Here is a 20,787-nt window from a genome sequence, read left to right on the forward strand (position 1 = left end):
ACTAACACGTGTATTATTTTATAGCTAAGGACATTATAGACTCAACCCTACCATTATATAGTAGGAACATGAAAACTTTTTTTCTATCAAGGGTCAGAGAAGGGAAAAAAATCTATTGAGGGTCACCTAAATTAAAAACTCATGAAGTTAAAACCTAGGGATTTTAAACAAATAACTATTGGTTAAATTTAAAAAACTTTGAACAGGGAACAGGAAATTCTAATAAATACACTTCCATTCTGTAATAAGGTCACTTAAAGAATGAGGACTGAAAGGAAGGGAGAAAGATGGGAATAAAGGAAAATAGAGAGAGGAAGGGTGGACTCAAGAGAGAAAGGTACAGAAGAAAAGGAGAGGAAAATGGGCAGACCCAGGATGTAGGGATGTGGACTTTCCATGGGCCAGTCTCAACACCCTCTCCAGCCCTAGCTGGTTTGGTTCAGTGGTTAGAGCATCGGCCTGTGGACTGAAGGGTCTCAGGTTCGATTCCGGCCAAGGGCATGTACCTCGGTTGCAGGTTCCATCCCTGGCCCCAGTTGGAGTGCGTGCTGGAGGCAACCAATTGATGTGTCTCTCTCGAATCAATGTTTCTCTTTCTCTCTCTTCCTTCCACTCTCTCTGAAAAGCAACGGAAAAAAATATCCTCTGGCGAGGATTACAATACATATCTATCACCCCTCCCAGTTCCAAGTAACCATTAAACTCCTTAGGGAAAGATGATTTCTTCTCCATCTCTTGTTTACATTCTTTTTTTTAGTTTAAATTTTTTTTCTTTATTTTTATTGATAGAGAGAGAAAGAGAGATCTGTTGTTCCACTTATTTATGCATTCACTAGTTGATTCTTGCATGTGCCCTGACCAGGAATCAAACCCATAACCCTGGCAAAATGAGCTACCTGGCCAGGGCTGGTATGTCTTCACTTTTTATATCCCCTTACCTGGGCCTGTCCCTGCGCACCAGCTACTGTTCTTGGCACAGTCCCCTCTCCTGCCCTTCGCAGGCCCGCTGCCATGGTCTCACTGCCCCCCGTGGCTGTGGAGAAGCCCCCCTGTCTGCAGCCCCAAGTGTTCCCATCAGACCGCACCCCCACCTCTACCAACACTCACTTTCCTACTAAAAAAACTTGTGCCCAGAACTTGCCTCTGGAAATCCTCCTGGATTCTGCTTCTCTATCTCAGAAAAGGGAGCTTGGGGACTCATCTCTCGCTTCTAGTTTAAGGCAATAAAACCCCACGTGGCTAGAGTTTTCCCCAGAGCCTTCATTTTCCCTCCTTTCTTTCCTTCCTTCCTTCTCTGATTCCTTTTCTGCTCTCCTCTCTCCTCTCAGCTTGAAATGGGGAAAAAAGTTAAGAAGTGCAGTGCCTCTTCCAAGTGAGATCACCGTTTACACTCTTCTTCTCTCCAGTGAAGTGACCACTAAGTATTCGAACCTGAAAGGAGTGACAGAGAAAGAGGGAAAGGAGAAGGGAGGGGAAAGCAGGACTGCCCGCTGCTCGCTGTGTGACCATCCAGAAGCACAATGAAATTAAAGCCTGTTTAAAAGCAATGGAATCCCTGCCCACTGTTGTTTGTTTGCCTCAGAAACTTATTTTTTCCCCTTTAAAGGCAACAGCATATTAACATTTGTCAGTTGCAGTGTGCTTTATAAATGGTAACTACTGTTTCTTGCTTAACAACTGCTCTGAGTGCCCGATGGAGCTGCAGACATGCATGTCTAAAGCCCCGCAAACCCCTCGGAAACGGGATCTTCAGAGCAACAACTGCAGACCACCTGTGGGAGGGGGGGCTTCACAGCTGGTCCCCCAAGGTCCCTGCTTCCTGGAACTCACACCCTTGTGTAACTGCCCCTTTTCCCTTGCGTGGAGGCTGAATCTAGTGACTCACTTCTAATGAATAGAATATGGTACCTATGATGAGATGCCACTTCCAAGATTTGGTTAGGGAAGACTATGACTTCCATCTTGCTGGCACTCTCCTGCTTTCTCTCTCACTTGCTTGCTCAGATGAAGGCAGTTGCTGTATTGTCAGTAGCCTTATAGAGAGGTCGCATGGCAAGGAACTAGGGGAGCTAGGGACTGAAGCTCTCAGTTCAACACCCTGCAAGGAACCAAATCCTGCCAACAACCACTGAGGAAGCTTGAAGGCAGATCCTGTCCCAGACAAGTCTTCAGATGGCTGAAGCCCCAGCCGACACTCTGCAACCTTGAGGGAGAGCCTTAGCTGGAGACCTAGGAAAGCCAGGATTCCTGACCAATAAAAATTGTGGGATAATAAATGTATGTTGTTTAGACCTGCTCAGTTTTGGAGTAATTTGCTATGCAGCAGTAAATACCTAGCACAACACTTTATCTATCTATCTATCTATCTATCTATCTATCTATCTATCTATCTATCTATCTATCTATCATCTATCATCTATTTATTTATTCATTTAACTGATTTCAGAGAGAGGAAGGGAGAGGGACAGAGAGACAGAAACATGGATGAAAGAGAAACATTGATCGGCTGCCTCCTGCACGCCCCCTACTGGGGATTGAGCCCATGTGCCCTGACACCGGAATGGAACCGGCAACCTTCTGGGGCTTGGGAGGACACTCATCTAACTGAGCCACACCTGCAGGGCCTAGTACACCACCTTTTAAGTTAACTCATCCATTAATAAGGTTCTTTTGGTCTCTCAGTAAGTGGGTTCGTGATTTGTGCATCATAAGCCACATTTTGCACCTAGAAAATGATATTTTAGTAAGAGTCTTTTGAACTAGCTGGGAAGGGAAGGTTGTGATCCCCACAAGCACTAGAGCATATTTGTTATTTCTTCTCTACCCATTCTTTTTAGATCAGCTTGGTCCTGTCTTCTCAAAACCTTCCCAAACTCCCACAGTGCCCCATTCTCACCTATGTGATTTACATGTTGCGGCTTATTTTCCTACATTTCTCTATTTTATTACACATCTGTCAGGCTGTACTGTATTATTTTATGATTTAGTGGCTGTGACTTTACTTAGTTCCCCGGGTCAAGTAGGTAATCATGAGTTACTTGATTATTAATCTTGGAAAGAATCAAATAGCTTATCTGGACTCATTATTGATTTCATGCTTATCTGTATACCTGGTCAGCTGATGACAAGTAGCAAAACAAACCCAAATAAACTGTCATTGGAAGTCTCAGGAAACTAATGCTCATTTCTGACAGTATTAAGATTATTATAAAATTTATTATGAACTTAAGCCATATGAAATGTAATACAAATTGTTTTCTGGACAATAGAAACTGGTTGCTGACATTTATATTCTTTCTACTTGCCAAACACTGTTTCAAGTATTTTTCTTATAAGAAAACAAGTTTCTGAAATTTAGATTTAAAAATCTAACAAATAATTAAAGAGTAAGGCTTAAAAACGATTTAAATCTAAAGAGCTGAAATATATAAATGAAAGCCACGTTAGGGATTGAGTTACCCACAGCAATTTTTACAAAGTGATTAAAAAGACGACGTATATTAAACTTTCTCTGGTGTCATCTTTTAGCCTTGGGGGGGAGCTCAGTTGCGTGTGTGAGGGTTGGTAGTGGAGGGGGCCGTGGTGGTAGTGGTGGGTAATGACAGTGGTGTGACTATTTGATTCTAAGGTTAACAGTCAAGTAACTCAGGATTATTTACTATATGTCCAGGGACCCAAACGAAGTCATTCCTGCTACTACATAAGACAATACAGTCCAGCTTGACAGATGTGCAATAAAAGAGCAAACGTAAGAATATAAACAACCAATAACTGAGTTGTGTAGGTCATACTAGGGTGCTCTAAAAGTTTGGGAAGCTTTTTAAAAATTTTATCTTTATTGTTGAATGTATTACAGATGTTCCCCCTTTCCCTCCCATTGACCCCCTCTACCCCACATGGGAAGCTTTTTGAGGAAAAGATTGGACTGAGCTGGTCTGGGAAGGATGGGTAGAGAAGAAACAGTGAGTGTGCAGCAGTGCTAGGAAACACAGTTTCTTTTCCAGGTAACTAGTTCAAAAGAATATGTGTTTTTTGAAACTTGAAAGAGGTGATTTAAAAAAAGTGAAAAGCAATTCTCTCATCAGTGTAGTCTCCTGGGCTTGAAGGTGTCTCTGGTCCCAGCAAGCGGCTATTCAGGGAGGAGGCAAACACCATCAAGATGCGGAGGAGCTGAGTGATCTTTTCCTCCTCTTGGCCAGGCTATGCCAGTGGTAGGGAGGGTTGGGCTTGGGAAGGACATGAACACAGCCCATGCCTCTGGGTGCATAAGTGATGCTAAGCATGGGCATGTGGATGTGGAATTGCTGTAAAATTTACCACCTGGAAGCATTTCTTACCAACTGAGAGGAGTGGGTGTATAGATATCTCAGCTCCCTCACCCCTAGGATGGGGCAACTCTCGGTGTGTGTTCCTCCTGAGTAGGTTCTCCCCTGGGATTAAGCTCCAGGAGCCCACAGTGGCATCTGACTTGGTAATGCACTCTACTGGCTCACTTCCCCATGCGACTACTGGGGCTTCCTTCACCTTTTAGATAAACTCCCTGCCCTTGAATTCTTGTCTCAGGCTATACTTCTGGGGGAACCCAAACAAAACCAGTGGGAATGCGTGTACACTGTGCCATTTGTACCCTTTCAGGAAATCCTTCCCATGACCCCTGCTCAGAGCGGTATGAGCTGACTGTGGGGGTGAGTGGCACAGTGCTGTCCGGAACCTCATTGGTCCCGTCTGTCAGTCTCCTACGCCTACTGTTGCTTTCAGTAGTAGCCAGTGCCTTAATAAACTGAGCAAAACCCACATGGTACACTTACCACCACTTGCAGATGGTTTAGCAAGAAAAATATTGTCTTAGTTCCCAAAAGAAACAAATCCCATTCCCACTTCCCCTGTCAGCTTTGCTCCACGTGGGAGCTTCAGGCTGTCAGCATTCCTCCTGCGTGAGTAGCCTTCAAAGGCTCTGAGTCCTAACGATTACCCCAAAGCAGGAATTGTGGCATACATTTCCATGTGTGAAATACATATAACAGCTTGAGTTAAACGGACCCTAAACATATGGCATTGTTTTCTGCATTTTATAACACATTTCAAGTCAGCTGAATATGAGAAGACTATAGGCAAATCTTCTTGGAGGATTAATCACCAGGAAATAGACTTGGTTTGTATAAACATTTGGGGTGGGATGGATGATGAGGTTAGACACTTTTCAGAGCTACATTGCACATTGCAGTGTGGTAGCCCAAGGAGAGACCAGGTGGGTGACTCGAGTCACCTGCTATCTGGACTGCCTGGGCTTCAGACCCTCTCCCCTGACACGAGCTGCAGCAGGGGGCAAGCAGAGCCGTCGGATTTGAGCTTGAGGAACAGGTGTCAGCCAGCCTAGTGGCTTTTCCTTGTGTTACTGACAGGGACCAACGAGTCGTGGAGACATCTCTCTTTCTATGCCCTGATGTGCTGTCATTCTGGATGGTCTGTAACCTGTGTACAAACTTATGTCACTTGCTCAGGGGCCACCAGATAAAGTCCTTGGAAATAGTCCAGGATATATAAAATGGATCTCTTCCCTATTGACCAGATTCCACGTAGGAGTGGGGTGAGACCCCTTTCTGTGTTTCAAGAGTTAAAGATGATGTAAAACAAAACATCAGAATTATACTTACGTAGGAGAGATCAATTCTACTCACCTCTCAGAGGGATGCGATGAAATAGGCGGCAATGTGTCTGCAGGACACCAGTTCTCTTCAGGTAGTGATCAATAGGGGAGGGAAAAACGCAGGCTCATTAGGCATTTCTCCCCCGAGCAGCGCACTTAGCCCTGCCAGGCCTCCCCAGCCACAACCAGCTCTGCTGTCTTCATTACCGAAGCAGGCCCATCAGAGCGCCAGGTGCCGCCCTCCCTGCCCACCCTGGGGCAACAACCTACCGGGCCCACAGCTGGCCTCCAGGAGCCCTGAAGGGCATGGTGTGGTCAGCAGCTTTGTGGGCTCAGGATATTTCCAGGCTTGCTCTGCCTGCCCCCTCTTCATCCCCCCCCCCCCAGTGTATTAATGCACACATAGAAAAGGGTTTAGAGGGACTTATTCATACACCTGTGTTAACTACGATATTTCCTCTGAGACAGGCATCACCAGTCTGCAGTTTGGGGTGCAGTGGGGTGACCTGTCTACTATAGAAGCCAGGCCGCTGAGCTTACCTTCACACTTCTGGGGGAGAAGGAGGGAGCTCTTTCATTTGGTAAGAAGTCCCCAAACTTCATGTGCAGACCTGTGACCAGTGAGCCCACTCAGCCCGGTCTCTGTATCAGCTAAGGGTCCCTCCCTGCTCCAGGCGGTGTGTGGCCCGATGGTCACCGCCGTCAAGGCTGTGCTGTGCATTCAGTCAACGGGGCTTCCCTAAACAGACCTGAGGGCAGGGCACCCAGCCTATTTTCTCTCTCCAAATCCTTCCTCCCTCGAGTGGTTGTGGTCATAAAAGAATGATTCTACAATCAAAAAGCCCCTAATGTGGAAGAAAAAGAGGTGAAAAAGGAGGGTTTCCTGGGCTGGACACCTGTAGATTTTCCTAAGTGTCAAAGGGCGTTGGTGGCTGTATGAAAGGAGGAAAGGGACAGCTGTCTCCTCAGTGGAGACTTCACGCATTACCGCAGCCTTGGTCAAAGCAGCAATCCCGCGGAGGAAGTGGTGTGGGGTTTGGAAGCCGGGCAGCTCTGATTTCTGGCTCTAGCACTTTCCAGCTGTGTCTCAAAGTCTCTCTCCTTCTTCATCTGTAGAGTGGGCTCCACCGTTTTGATCACCTCACGGAATTGGTGTGAGAATTAAGCCCAAAGAGGAGACGCAGTGTACGGGACAGTGCAAGACACCTGCCACGGCGCTTTCAGAAGGTGGGATGCTTGGGAAGTTCAAGTTCATTGCAGAGATGCCGAATGCGGGGAGAGGAGCTGCCTTGCGCGGGGTCAGTTCTCTCCTCTCCATTCTCTCTGTCTCCCGTTGGAGGTCCCCGTGTCCCCCCCACCCGCGCTCCCACCGCATCCGGGGCTGGGGAGAGGCGCGGCCGGCTCCCCGCGCTCGGGCGCCGGCTGCAGTTGCGCGCGGCCGCCTCTAGATGGAACTTTCTCACCAACGCAAGGCCGGGCCGCGGCTCCCGGTGCGGGGAGGCGCGGGCGCTCCCTCTCTCTCGCTCTCGCCGGGACTCGTGCGGGGATGCCTGGGCGGTAATTGGCGGGGAGGGCCGCAGGACTGTGCAGGTCGAGCCTGGAGGGTTTCCATGGGCTGGAGGCGAAGGGAATCCCGAGGTTTCCCGCAGGCTCTGAGCAGCCGCGAGGCGCGGGTCCTCAGGAGTTTCTGCGCGCGTCTGCGGCCGCTTGGATCAGCTCAGTAAAATGCGGGTCACCGCGACCGTCCGCGTCACCTTCTCCGCCGGGCCCGCAGCCGGACCGTCCTGGGTCCACCTTGAGCTCCAGGAGCTCTGTGAAAGGTGCCCCCCAGGCTCTCGGGGTGGAGGGTGGGGAGACCCTGCCAAATGGCCTAACTGCGGCGCGGCGTGGGGCAAACTTTGCAGGGAACCGCGCGCCCGGCGGGCTGTACTTTGAGCATCCCCGGAAAGAAAGCGGGTGGCGGGACCCTTGCGGTCGGCTATGTATTCTCCTCGGGGACCCTTTCGGAGCTGTGCGCACGAGGGAGGCCCCGGGCTCCCGGTCCCGGCTACGTGCTCCGGGTGGGTGGCCGTCGCGCGGCGCCTTCCCGCGCGGGCCCCGGGCTCCGCAGGCAGTGGGAGCCGCTCAGCTCCCTGCCAGCCATGCTCCTCCTCTACCCGCCCCCTCCCAGCCACTCTTCCCCTCCCAGCTGCCTTTGGGTCCTTCCTTTCCTGTTGGGGGCGGGTGGGGTGCTTTCAAAATCAGAACTGTTGGCATTTCTGGTCCCCAGGTCCCTGAGCGCGGAGGAGACGTAGCGCCGAGGGGGCCCCTCCTGGCGAGCGTCCCTCCCCCTGCCCGCGCCCGGGCAGCTCGGTGACACGGAAATTCAGGGCCTCCCGCCCCTCGGGGTTCCTCCTCCCGCTTCCCGAGGTGACTGGTTGGCGCGAAGCGATTGGCGACCTGGGGCGCGATCCCGGCCGCGGCTCCCCGCGCCGCGCCGGGTGAATGGCCGCGGGCGGAGGATCGGGAGGCGCCGGGCGCAGACCAATCGCGGCCGCCGGTGGGAGTATTTGTTATTCACATGGAAGAGACTTGGCGCCGGCAGGGCCAGCTCAGCCCCCTCAGCCCCGAGACCAGCCACAAGTGCGGCCGCGGAGCTCGCCTCGCGCGCCGCTGCGCTGACATGGAGCTGCGGCCCCCCCGCCGGCTTCCTCGCCGCGCCCTCCGCGGGGAGCAGGGTAAGACTCGCCGAGCGGCGGCAGGAAAAGAGGGAAGCAAGTGCCTAACCACAGGGGAAAAAGCCCCCCAGCTCCCCCAAAACGCCGTGCTGGAGGAAAAAGGAGACCCCCCCCCAATGATTCCTCTTTCCGCTTTCTTCTCCAAAACCCTTCAGGGGACGCCCAGCCAGGTGCACGGTTCCCTCTCAGACCACTTTAGGACGGGCTTTTCCTGGGCACGGTCCAATGGCCTTGCGCACCCGGGGTGCGGGAGAGGTGATGGAACGGGGGGCGAGGGAGAGGGGGCACCCGGGGGCGAGGGGCTGGCCGGGCATTGGCGCTTGATTGGGTGTCTGTTGATTTTACGTTGCAAAGAACAAGGCAGCCGCCCCTCTTATCTTCCCATGATTGCATTCCAGTGAAGAGGTTCAGAAAAGAGGGAGGCTTAGCTCGGGACTCCCAAGGCTTGGAGATGCGATCCCAAAAGTTTCGCCGGCGAATGGGAGACTGAAGGGCGAGGGGCGGGGGCCGGCGCCCAGGCTGCTCGGCCGGAGCGCGCGGCGCGCGGTTCCAGGCGCCCTCCCGGCTCGCTGCCCGGGGCGCCCTCCGGCACCGGCCCTGGCGGAATCCGGACTTGCCCGCCGGGATGCTGAGGTACCTCCGTTCTGCGAATCTAACGGGTGGTATTTCCAAAGTCGGAGGCTCCGGGATGCGCCGGGGTAACCCGGGTCTTCCTGAGCGTGGGGCCGAGCGATGGATGCCTCCCCGGGAGCTAGCGGAGGTGGGGGTCGCGGGCGGAGCCCGGCGGCTTGGGGGCTATGGAGACCCCGCACCCCGCTCCGCGTGTGCCTGCCTCGAGTTTGTGTTCTCCGAGCGAGCGCGGCTGGGATTTCCGCGCCCCCGTTTCGTGGTTTTCGGGAAAACACTGGAGTTCCCCGTCTGCTGGGGGAGGGGAGGGGAGGCATGGGTTTGGAGATCTTGAGTTTAGGAAGCGAAGGCTGGTGCTCCGACCGCCGCCCCAAGCACCTGCGGCAGCGGGGCCCCGGTTTCGCGCGGATGCGCTCGCTCGGGGCGTGGGCGCTCGCGGCCGCCAGGTGCGGCGGGCGGCGGCGGACCCGGGCGCGCGGGAGGCTGGGCGGCGCGGGAGCGGCCGGACCGCCAGGTACTTCTCCCGAGGCCTGGGCTCTGCCGGGGGCTGGGGTTCAACGCCCCGAGGAGCTGGGGAGAAAAACGGAGATGCCGCGGGAGGAGGGGCGCGGGGCGGGGTGAGGGGCTGCGGGCCGAGAGCGAGGCAGAGGGAAGCGCCCGCCGAGCCCGCGGGGAGCCCGCCCGCCCGCTCCGCCCGGCGGCTCCGAGGTCCCTGGAGGTTCGTGCAGTTGTCGAAGATGTAACAGAATCTCTCCCTCTCCCCTCCCCCCCAACTGTCTATCTGACGGGCCCCCTTAGTCCAAATGAAATGCAGGGGGACGCGCAAGTCACCCAGCTGCGCAAGGCGGCACCCCCACTCTCCCTCGAAGAATTGTTTTACCCGGGGCCCCAACTGCAGAGCCCGGGTCAGAGGGTGCCCGCGCGCCCGGGATGCCCCGGGGGTAACAGACCTGCCCCCGGCTGCGGAAGCGCAGCCTGGTCCCCGGCGCGTCCCTTCCCGCGGGGTGGGGGGGTGCCCTGCTCGCTCCCGGGGGACCGTCCTTTCCCACGGACCTGACGGCGCGGGAGCCGCGCGATGCCCAGACTACGCTCCGGTCTCCACCACTTACCCGGATCCAATACAAACCTGCCAGCGGACGGAACGGGAAACAGGGTTGGTGGTGGACACGGTGACAGGAAAAATCACAAACCGGAGAAATGCATTCCGATGGTAGCTTGTATTTTGCGTGAGAGAAAAAATAAAAAGAGAAAAAGAGCCACCAGCAGGTAGATCTTGAATAAACAGCTTATTGCACTTGACGGTAATTTCCATTTTCCGTTATGAAATTGTTTGTCAATAATTGCAAATGGCTACAGAAACCACTTTAGTTTACCTTGGTCACTTGCTTTTGAGTAATGTCTTGGAAGATCTCCGCAGGAGACGGAATCACGGTGTGAAACTCGTTGCCTGCGTGTGTAAAAGATGTGGTTTGATAATTTCGAAGAGAAAAGCCATAGTCATCAGGGAAAATGAAGTAAGATTTTTAAATGTAATTTTCCCACTTCGGATTCAACTACCTGAGATAAAAACAGAGAATTCTTTGCCTTTAAGTCAGGGATTCGGGGAGAAACAGCTGAGGGGAGGCTTTCTAGGAGAGAATTTACCCAGAATAAAGAAAAAGATGCTGAGAATACAGCTCTATTGTTTTGTGTAGGCTTGACTTGTCCTATTTGGTTTGTTAGCTAGTTCTGCCCTACCCCGCTCCCCTTGTACATTACGACTACTTGAATAATTCTAAAAACATCTAAATCCACAAGGAACAGATAAAAGCATCAAAGAGCGCAGGAGAGAGAGGTCTGGAGAGATGTTCTTTTTTCAAAGTTGGCTGGGCAGGCTGGAGCTGCTACAGGGCTTGGGTAATTGGTATTTATGCAGCAGACAACCAGCTGACATTCATGTTGGCAATATCTCATGCCAATCTTTGTGTAAAAATGTTCCATTGTCTTCAGGGCATGAGGCGCAGAACACTGTACACACACGCTCTTGGTAGCAGTGGCGTTTTCCCTCCAGGTTTCCTTCCCACTTCTTCCTCCTGTAGTTAGAATGCCCGACGTGAAGAGGACCTTGCTCTAGTCTGGGGAGTGGAGTTCCTCTGCACCAGTGTCTTAAAAAGAACATGCTGCCTGGATTTATCTCTTAACTGGACTCACAGCAACGACCTGGCTATGTCTCCATACCTGTCAAATAGGCTTCTTTGCAAGGTTCGGGAATCTGTTGCTATTTTCTTGAAAGAACTTGCGTGGGCATCACCAGGTACACACGTGTAGTTTGCTCAGGAGGGACGGTCACTCCATATTGTTCCAGGAGAGGATGTGAACAGAGAGCCAGTTGGGTCCTATTGTTTCCATCCTAAGAGTGGGTTTTCTGTCTGCTAGGAATTTGGATTCCTGCCTTCCTGCTTTCCTGCCTTCCTCTCTCCCTCTCTCCCCCTCTCTCCTTTGGGCTTTCCTTTTTTTCTTGGCTCTATGAGGCATTTTCTTTGATTTTCATTTATACTTGCTGGTTTGATAAGTTGTGATGAACTCACTCACTGACTAAGGACCTTGAGCAAGATGCATTCTTAACCCAGGACCTGCCTTCTGAGTGGCGGGCACTGTCGGGATGATTTCAGGGCCACTGCTCAGAGATTCCTGATTCATGATGATTCCCAGCTTTGGCTTGTTCCATTGCAAGTCTCTACCATTATTAGAGACATTTCTTTCATAAAGAAATTATGGATCTTCTGGAAATTATCTTACAATTGCAGATATCCCAGGTGGGGATGACATTAATGCCTCTTCAGGTTTTGAAACCTATTAGTGAATCTACTCACTCCCTGGGGAGGGCCAAGGTAGTGAGAGAACCAGGTCTTAAGGTCATGATTTATACGACACATTAGCACTGAGGCGACACATTAGCACTGAGGCAGGGAGGAGATCCAGGTCTGGGGGAAGAGGGAGCAGGTGAGCAGAAGCGGGAAGATGTAGGACAAGCCCCCAAAAAGTATGTGGAGATTATCGAGCACCTGTGTTGCCAGTTTCATACTTTTTTCAGGCAAAGTTATGCCTAAAGATAGAAATTTGCTGGCAGTTTATTGACTAACTTTTCCAGTGGTAATGAGCCTTAGCGGTAGATGTGCTGTATTATATTCTGCATACAATTTAGGAAGGTTTCCTACTGTCCTTTTTTCACCGAGGAGGAATATATGTCACCAGGTCTTTCAAGAATAGCCAGTTGGGTGCTACAAGTGTCCGTGACCTCAGCTGTCCAGGTCAGATATGACACTTCCATTGACTTTTCTTCTTGTGTCCTTTCCAGTTTTTCTTCGATTTCCTTTGATATCTTGGACACATGACTTGTCAAGACCTCACTTCCTTGAGTGTGATGGGAAAGTGGCTTTTAAAAGATATTCTAAACACAATATACCAGCAAAAGATTTGAGTTCTAGGACCAATTGTTAAAAAAAAAAAAACTTTACATACATTTTATCATTTTATTTCACAACCTTGGGAGGTGGCCAAAAATCATTCCTCAGTTCAGAGGAAAAGAAATTGACCCCAGGTTAAGTGACTTGCCTGGTGCCATATAGTGAGTACTGGTGGGAGTGAGTTTAGAACCAGGGACTTCTCAGACCCCAAGATGCCACACTCAGTCCACATATCAAATCAGGTGTCTTGCACCCAAGGGACATGGAGGAAGGGAAAGAACAAAGCAGAACTTCTGCATTTGAATTCTGGCTTAAGATTTTAGACACATTCATATAATTTTCCGGTTTTAGGTTCCTTGTATCCCAAATGGAGGCTGTGATACCAACCTCATAGGTGTATTTTGTGAAGGAAATGAGGTAATGTGTGTGAGGCTCTAGGCACACTGTAGGCATTCAATATATGTTGGTTTTATGCCCTTTCCCTTTTCCTATATGATACATGTTATAAAAGTGGCTTTCATTACTTTAAATATGGTCTTTTTAGACAATAGCTATATTATTAAAAAACCCCTGAAAACTGAATTCTACTAAATCAGATGATTGTATTTTAAATGCACAGGGGGTTAGCCATTTAAAGGAAATCTGTGGTGAATTCTGTTGTAATGCACATAAATCACTTTCTCTTTTATCTGTTTAGTAAGTTGAGCTTCTCATGTATCAGATTTTCTTAATATGGGGCTTGGTTGTACAGAAGAGCTTTCCTAACCCTCTCTCACTGATGGAAAAAAAGTCACTCAGGCTGCAAACAAAATCAGTTATCGTGTTCATTTGGCAAAGCCTTGCTCTAGTGTTTGAGCATAATCTCATGTTCCTTTATTATTAAATAATAGAATCTCAGAATGGGGAGCTGGAAGACACCTTAGAGATCACATCACATGGTCCATCTCTCTCATTACTCAGATGAGAAAATAGAAGCATACAGAACTAAAGTGTCATGTTCAGTGTCGCCAGCCAGTGAGTGTCAGACGAGGATCTGATTCCAGGCCTCTGTTGCCAGGGGAGGGCTCTGTCTGACCTGTCCTCACCCTGCCCCCTCTAAGATCCCAGGGCCATGCACACACGTTTTGGTGAAGGAGATGATCGATGACTATGGTGCATTTTCTAAAACAACTAAAGGAGCTGCAAGTGTGAGCAGTTTCAAGCGAAATGGCTGGATTTGCAGTTTTGTGAGTTGATGACAATATTCGGCTTAACCTTTTCGTTAAAGAGCTGAATGGAATCCAGCAGAGGGCTGCTGTTTGGCCTTTTATGAGAAAATAAATTACAATTCTTGTCTAATGGTATTCCTCAGTGAGGATTTTACCATATGATGTCTTAAAAGCATGTGCCAAGTGCAGTGATAGACCCTGAGAGATCCTACATGGTCTGGTTCGGTGGCTTTGTTCTCACTGGCATTAGGTTGGCCAGGAAACTCGATTTGAAACAGAGGTGTTTGGACAAACTGTATTTGATATTCTCAACCTTTTAAGAGATTCAGAAATCACCCTGCCCTGGAAATGCCCTCCAGATTGTCTAGTGTACTCTTAATTAGTACATTATTTTTCTTAAAGAGCTAACCATTGAAGATATACATATTTCTGAAAGATTTCAGTGGTTGGTGGGGCCTTTAATCTCATGTGTGCTATCATAACCGGTCTCTGCAGCACTGGGGGCTTTCTCAGTCCTTGGGGGCCGCTTACTAGCTCGGGGCCTTGGGCTATACTCAACCTTTCTGAGTCTTCTTATTTATTTAAAAGCTAATAATCTGTGAATGAAAATTCAATAAGATACTCTGTCAGGCACTTGAGAGTTTGGAATGGAGAAGGTATGTAGAAAATAAAAAGCAGAATTCAGGGCCCTTGCCCTTGAGGAGCTGTTCTTACTACTGGCCTTTCAGGAAACAGTTGTTAGGGTGCCACAGAACCAAGTTCCTATGTGGGGTGGTGGTGAGGGGGAGCTGCTCCCCAGAAGACCCAGGCCAGCAAGACTGTTGATGGAAGTGCTAATGATATATGATGTACCTGTACTTAGGATGTGCTGGGACGGAGTGACCAAGAGAGGCTCCAGGGCTAATACTAAAGCCTCCTCCAAGGTTGCCAAGCCCCCCCTGTGGGCTCAAAAATAGTGCAAGGCATCTGCTTCCCTCACAGGTCGATTTCTGGAGTGCAGACCTCACATCCCCTTGAACAAGTCCATCAGCAAAGGTGAGGTTCATACCAAACCCTAGAGGAAGGTCAGCTTGAGAGAAAAACGGTTTTATTTTAAATCAATCACAGGACACGAAGTAGAGCTATTTGGCTCTGTAGCACAAAAGGGTCATTATTTCTTTAAAACTCACCAACTCCAACTAGGATGAGTGCAGATTAAAGCTCATAAGAATTGCCTAAGAGCAAGATTAGGCAGCATGAGATTATACAATGAAGCTGAATTTATGTAGTTTTTCTTTCCTTTTTACAAACTTTCAAATATATTTTTTCCTTAGAATTTAAAAGGGAAACTAAACGTTCCAACTTTCAAGAGTCTGATTTTTATGACAGTGTATCAGATTTTGAAATAAGCTCAATATTTCAATATTTTATACATAGCTCTGATTTTAATTTTAAAGTGGCAGAATTCATTGAACAGCTCACCAACTGGGCAAATATGGAAAAAGCTTCTCTCCTTTAGTGGAAAATGAGTTGCAGGCTAGATTAGCAATAGTAGCTCCACTCACCCTGTGCCGGGTACTGTGCTTTCTGGCAGGCAAAGTCACCCCTTTACAGATAAGAAAACTAAGCTTTATTTAGAGAGGTTGTGTGCCACTAGTTCTATGCTGCAGAGGAGGGAGCTTAAGCAAAAATTCAAGTGAGCTGTCCAATAAATAATAAGCAAAATGAACCTCTTGTTTTCCATTTAAGGGCATTCATCTACTAAACATAATTAATTCCCATCTCACTCTATTTATCTCCCAACCTTTCCTTAACTTAAAGCTCCAAACAGACCTATGCGATGCCAGAGAGACTAAAACTTATTGCAAACATGAGTACTATGAAAAGAAACTCAATTTTATTTCTTCCAGGACTAGGTTAATGGAACTAGGTTAATGCCACGTGAGTACGTAAGGATGATTTGTAATTAACAGATGGACCGTTTTTATGTTCATCTATAATTGAAAACCGTTTATTCTCTGAAGTATTTTAAGTACTTGGGAGGCGGCTTCTGAAATGAAGAAAGACTGGTCTTTGGGGAACAACAGGTCCCTTTTCTTTTCCCCACAAAAATTCTTTCAGGTATTCTTTTATTCTGTGCTGTCAGAAAGGGTATGCAAAGGGTCAGCCCAGCCACGTGGGCTGGGTCTCAAATTCTGAATTAGTGATCAGAGTTAATGAGGTTTTACTGCTTTATAACTGGCCTTCCTTGTGAAACTGTAAAACACAGTTCTGCTTCCCTTAACGGGTGGTCGGTGCAATTTACTGTCCATCACTTAAATGGTTTCAGCCAGAAAGTCAAGTTGACTTTCTGAGTGTTTCCTTTTGTGGAATGCCTGAGGTCAGGCTGTTGTTGAATCACAGATTTTCTGAAGGAGAAGCAGCTGCCAGGAGAATTGAGTGTGAGCAAAATCAGAGAAGGCCTAAGTATATTGGGGTGGAATAAAGGAAATCTAGGGCTTAGCATTGCCAGGAGGCAGGGAATGCCTGTCACGGGCAGAGTAAAACTATCTGGTCAGTGTGGGCTACTGGCTGTATTTCTGAGTATCTGCCAGGTGTCCACTCAGAAATCCAGGGCAGTGGGCTATGACGAGCCCTCTGTTCTAATCTGAAAGTGGGAAACGTGCAGATTTCTCTGAAGGCTCTTGGACATATGTTCAGCTGTCCTCTAGGGAAGCACCATCCTTTCCTTTGGGACAGGGAAGATGGAATGAAAGTTTTATGAACTGGAAATTGAACAAATGAATGGAACATACAAGCAGATGTTGGTTGTCTAGGGTAGAGAAAACCTGTCAAAATTTCAGGTTTCAAATCTCTCTATATAAGTAGGTTAGAAATGAGCATTAGATTAACCATCCTGTCAAAATAAGTTGGTGCTGTTTACTCTCAACTATATTAGTTTCAAGTATTCAGATTCCCTTATGTTAAGTCAGTTCTTGCTTTCAGTTAAACCTCCTCAAAAGTCCTTTGAAAGAATTTCATGGAATTCTTTAAGAGTGAAGGTCCTGGAACAAACTTTTTATTTTATTTTATAGATTTGCTTGTAGACATTTTCACTCTAGCTTGTTTCTAGTCTTGGTGAAATAACTGTTTTCCCCACTGAGTCAGATAAAGTTAAGAAGCACTTCAGTTGATCTCTAGCTCTGATTTGCTCCTACTGATTCTAGGATCAGGGGATGTTTACTTCAGAACTGTAAACATGCCCATGGCTTCCACCCTGACACATTTTATAGGAAGCCCTGACAATGGTAATAGGAGTATCTTCACACATAACCCTCCCTATGTGTTTAATTTTCAAATCTTTGTTTTGTTATCGCAGAACAATAGGTGATTTATATGAAATAGCTGACATTCTATGTAAAATCTTTTCACAAGCTATGAAACTTGTACATTTTGGGCTCCTTGGGTGGATTTCTTGCTTTTTTGTGTGTGATTGAATAATCACTTTTTCCCACTGGGAAATCTGAAGCACCAAAAAATGGCATTATCGGATGACTGGCTTGTTGAATATATCACAGAAAATAACCTTTCATTATGATTTTTGTGGACAAAATTTAAATGCTAAATTCAGACAGCTGTAAAAAGTAAAAACAGATTTGAAAAGGAATAATGCCATGAATCACAGGATTTTTACCTTCACAGAAATTAGATTTATTGACATAAACTGGTAAATAAAAATACTTTCTGGCTTGGGAGAATCAACCTAGTTTCTGATATTTTTTTCTTTCCCTTGCTCCAAAAGTGTCATCAATCTCTCTGTTTAGATGCAGTGCAGCCAGGTGTTCAGAATCATAGGGGGACAAAAAGAATTATCTTCTTGCTGAATAGGGGAAATTAAGCAAAAAGAAGAAAAAAAGAGGTTGGTGTAAACAGGTCTTTAAAATATGAAAAATGTAGGCCCATTGAACTGAACCCGTTTTCCTCTCCTGCCCCCCAGGAATAATTCTGCTGCAGGGCTGACTTCAAGGACATGGATTGTTGACCTCATCTCAACATCAGAACCTCAGCTGTTATTCTAATTTTTGCACCATTCCAGGCAAGTTGACTTTCTATGGAAATAAAATCGAACCTTAGGGGTCTGATGGAAATTCACTGTGACATTCAAATCAAGAAAACTTGCTGAAGCCCACAGAGCCTTTCCCCGATGGGCCCTGATGGTCGCCTCCAGAAGGTGCAGCCTCAGGTGGTCTGCCTTCTTCTGTGGCAAGAATAAACTTTGGGCCTTGGGTTGCGACACCACCTGTGGAGAAAATGGTATGTGAGGGAAAGCGATCAGCCTCTTGCCCTTGTTTCTTCCTCCTGACCGCCAAGTTCTACTGGATCCTCACAATGATGCAAAGAACTCACAGCCAGGAGTACGCCCATTCCATCCGGGTGGATGGGGACATCATTTTGGGGGGTCTCTTCCCTGTCCATGCAAAGGGAGAGAGAGGGGTGCCTTGTGGGGAGCTGAAGAAGGAAAAGGGGATCCACAGACTGGAGGCCATGCTTTACGCAATTGACCAGATTAATAAGGACCCTGATCTCCTCTCGAATATCACTCTGGGAGTCCGGATCCTTGACACGTGCTCCAGGGACACCTATGCTCTGGAGCAGTCGCTGACGTTTGTGCAGGCGCTGATCGAGAAAGACGCTTCCGATGTGAAGTGTGCCAATGGAGATCCACCCATTTTCACCAAGCCTGACAAGATTTCGGGAGTCATAGGTGCTGCAGCCAGCTCCGTGTCCATCATGGTTGCTAACATTTTAAGACTTTTTAAGGTAGGTAAAGGCATTGTCTTCCTGACCGTTGTGAAAGAAAAAGAAATTGTTCTGAAACCAACTGCAGGTTTCAGAAGAAAGTGAAGATGGTAAAGATGCTCACAGACCCTCTCAGGGTCACCAGGTTTCTCAAACAGAGGATTCTGTGTCCGGGTTGCTACATGTGTTACTTTAGTTCCATTATTTACAGTTAATTGGATTAATTGCGACTGTATTTTTTCTGGGCAAACAGAACGATGGTAATTTCTGTGACATGTTGAGTCCTCAACATCTTGGAATATCTTCTTTACTGAGGCTCATTTTAAATCAAAGCAAGTATTTTTAGAGAGTATAATGAACTCTTCAAACATTTTTATGGTATTTGAGGTATAAGATAATTTATTTGGTGAAACTTCTTTAAAGTGGGATGCTCTGTTATGACAAAAGTTTCTGTGTGAATAAACAGTATTTATTACTAACGTGTAGGTGGGAGTGACACTCTGGGCTATAAGATGGCCATGAAATTGTCAGGTTTATTATAGCTAGAGTAGAGCAGAGCCTCATTAATTCAGACTGCTCCGGCGCAGGCTTGGAATAATTATATGTAATTCTTATTGAGTTAAAAGTTCAAATTTAGCAGGATAATTCAAAAGTTTTTGACTTAGATTTCTATTCAGGTTTCTATTGCCTATAAATTACATTTACATATGAATAAAATTGGCAAAACAAAATGATGGATGTAACAACACTTTGAGAGCATAAAGTGCCATAAAAATAGTTATTGTAACTCGTCCTCTTTCATTAACTTTCTTGTTTTATTTGTTAATGTTCATTACGTAGTCTTTTGTAATGACATTTAAAAAAAGTGTCTTTATTGACTTCAGAGTGAGGAAGGGAGAGGGAGCGAGATAGAAACATCAATGATGAGAGTCACTGATCGGCTGCAGCCCGCAACCCGGGCATGTGCCCTGACCGGGAATCGAACCTCGATCGCCTGGATCCTAGGTCCACGCTCAGCCGCTGAGCCACACTGGCTGGGCTGTAATGACAATTTTTTAAATTGAAAATACCTTTCTCTCTGATTTCTTACTCTGGGACATGCCTTTTTCAACTTATTCTGAACTAATGAGGCTCTGCTTGGTATTGAGAAACTGTTCCTCTGCATATTAGATTTAAACATATTAAGAGAATGTGGAGAATTAGACAGGTGACAGATCTAGTGACAAAAGTGAACAAAGTGATGGAAAACTTACTTCACGATAAAGATAAAAGGAATCAAATTAAAAGCTTTCTGGTGTGGAAGCCATCTCGGAGGACCATCTAGTCTGGTTCACTTCATGTTCTGGAATCCTCTCTGTAACTGCCCCCTCCCCCAATGGCTGTCCAGCTTCTGTATGAATTCCCTTGGTTTGAAGAAGAGAATGCTAAGGAGGCAGCTTAATCACTATTTTCAGATTGATGAAGTTTTCTCAAATGAGGATGCTGCTGAGCAGAAGACGCTCTCTGTGTCTAAGGAGTACTGAAAAGGCACAAACAGGCTTCAGGGAATTCCAGAGACATTTGAGCAGGACATTAGGAAGAGCCCCATGCAGTGAGAAGGGCACAGATTAAAATAGGCAGCCAAAGGCGCTCTAATTTTTCATCCCTGGAAACTTTCAAGGGAAACTAGCGAGTTGTGAATAGTTTGTCTTGGACTTAGCTGACCCCTTGTCTGGAGGCAAGATGCAGAACCAGGACTCTACAGATTTTCCCCACATCCTGGAATGTAGGACTTCTCCCAGCAGTACCAGTTCTGAGCCATGTGACATTTTCTGCTCAAGGTGATGTCCCGCTCTAGCCACCTTCCCTTGATCTCTTTCCCTGCTTTCTCCAAAGCATCTCTTTCTGTTCAGCAACTGTGGCCCAACAATACCCACTTTTAGAGAAGAGGAAACATGAAGGTCTTCTCCCTTCCTTCTGTCACCCTCCCCTTATGCATGAATTTTGGTTCCCATCTGTCCCACCATAATTACTCTGAATCCTGTCTCCTTCCTGTAGTCTAGTGCCACCTTAGTTAAGGATTTGAGCAGGAGGGTAGAAGTGGTAAGTGCTTATTTGAGATTCTCAAAGCTTTACATTAGTTATGCCACAGAATCATCCTATCTGTAAAATGGGGATATTGACATTGTGTCAGGTTGTTGGATGGATTTAATGAGAAAATGCAGGTGAAGGGTTCCATCAGGATCCGACCATGTCCTTTGCCTCCTTGGAATGCCAGAAGGAACCTGGGGACTTCCTAGGGCCACCTGAAGGGTGGATTTTGTTTTTATGCAGTCTGAATCTGGCTTCTTTCTGCTCTGTTTTCCCTCATTGACTGGCCGATTCATTCCTTACTCTTTTGGGTA

General features: G+C 47.5%; 1 protein-coding gene across 2 annotated transcripts in view; it reads left to right on the forward strand.

The window, feature by feature from the left end:
- The first annotated feature begins 8,251 nt into the window (after positions 1-8,251).
- Positions 8,252-20,787, forward strand: part of GRM8 (glutamate metabotropic receptor 8) — a 689,326-nt gene continuing 676,790 nt past the window's right edge. For both annotated transcript variants that reach the window (XM_087821041.1, XM_087821040.1), the window contains exons 1-2: positions 8,252-8,364; positions 17,601-18,424. In XM_087821041.1, the coding sequence (XP_087677167.1) occupies positions 17,915-18,424 (510 nt within the window). In that variant the 5' untranslated portion in view covers positions 8,252-8,364; positions 17,601-17,914. The remainder of the gene's footprint in view (positions 8,365-17,600; positions 18,425-20,787) is intronic.

This window comes from Miniopterus natalensis, chromosome 10, assembly GCF_054644295.1.
Source record: "Miniopterus natalensis isolate mMinNat1 chromosome 10, mMinNat1.hap1, whole genome shotgun sequence".
In the NCBI taxonomy this organism is placed as follows: Eukaryota; Metazoa; Chordata; class Mammalia; order Chiroptera; family Miniopteridae; genus Miniopterus; species Miniopterus natalensis.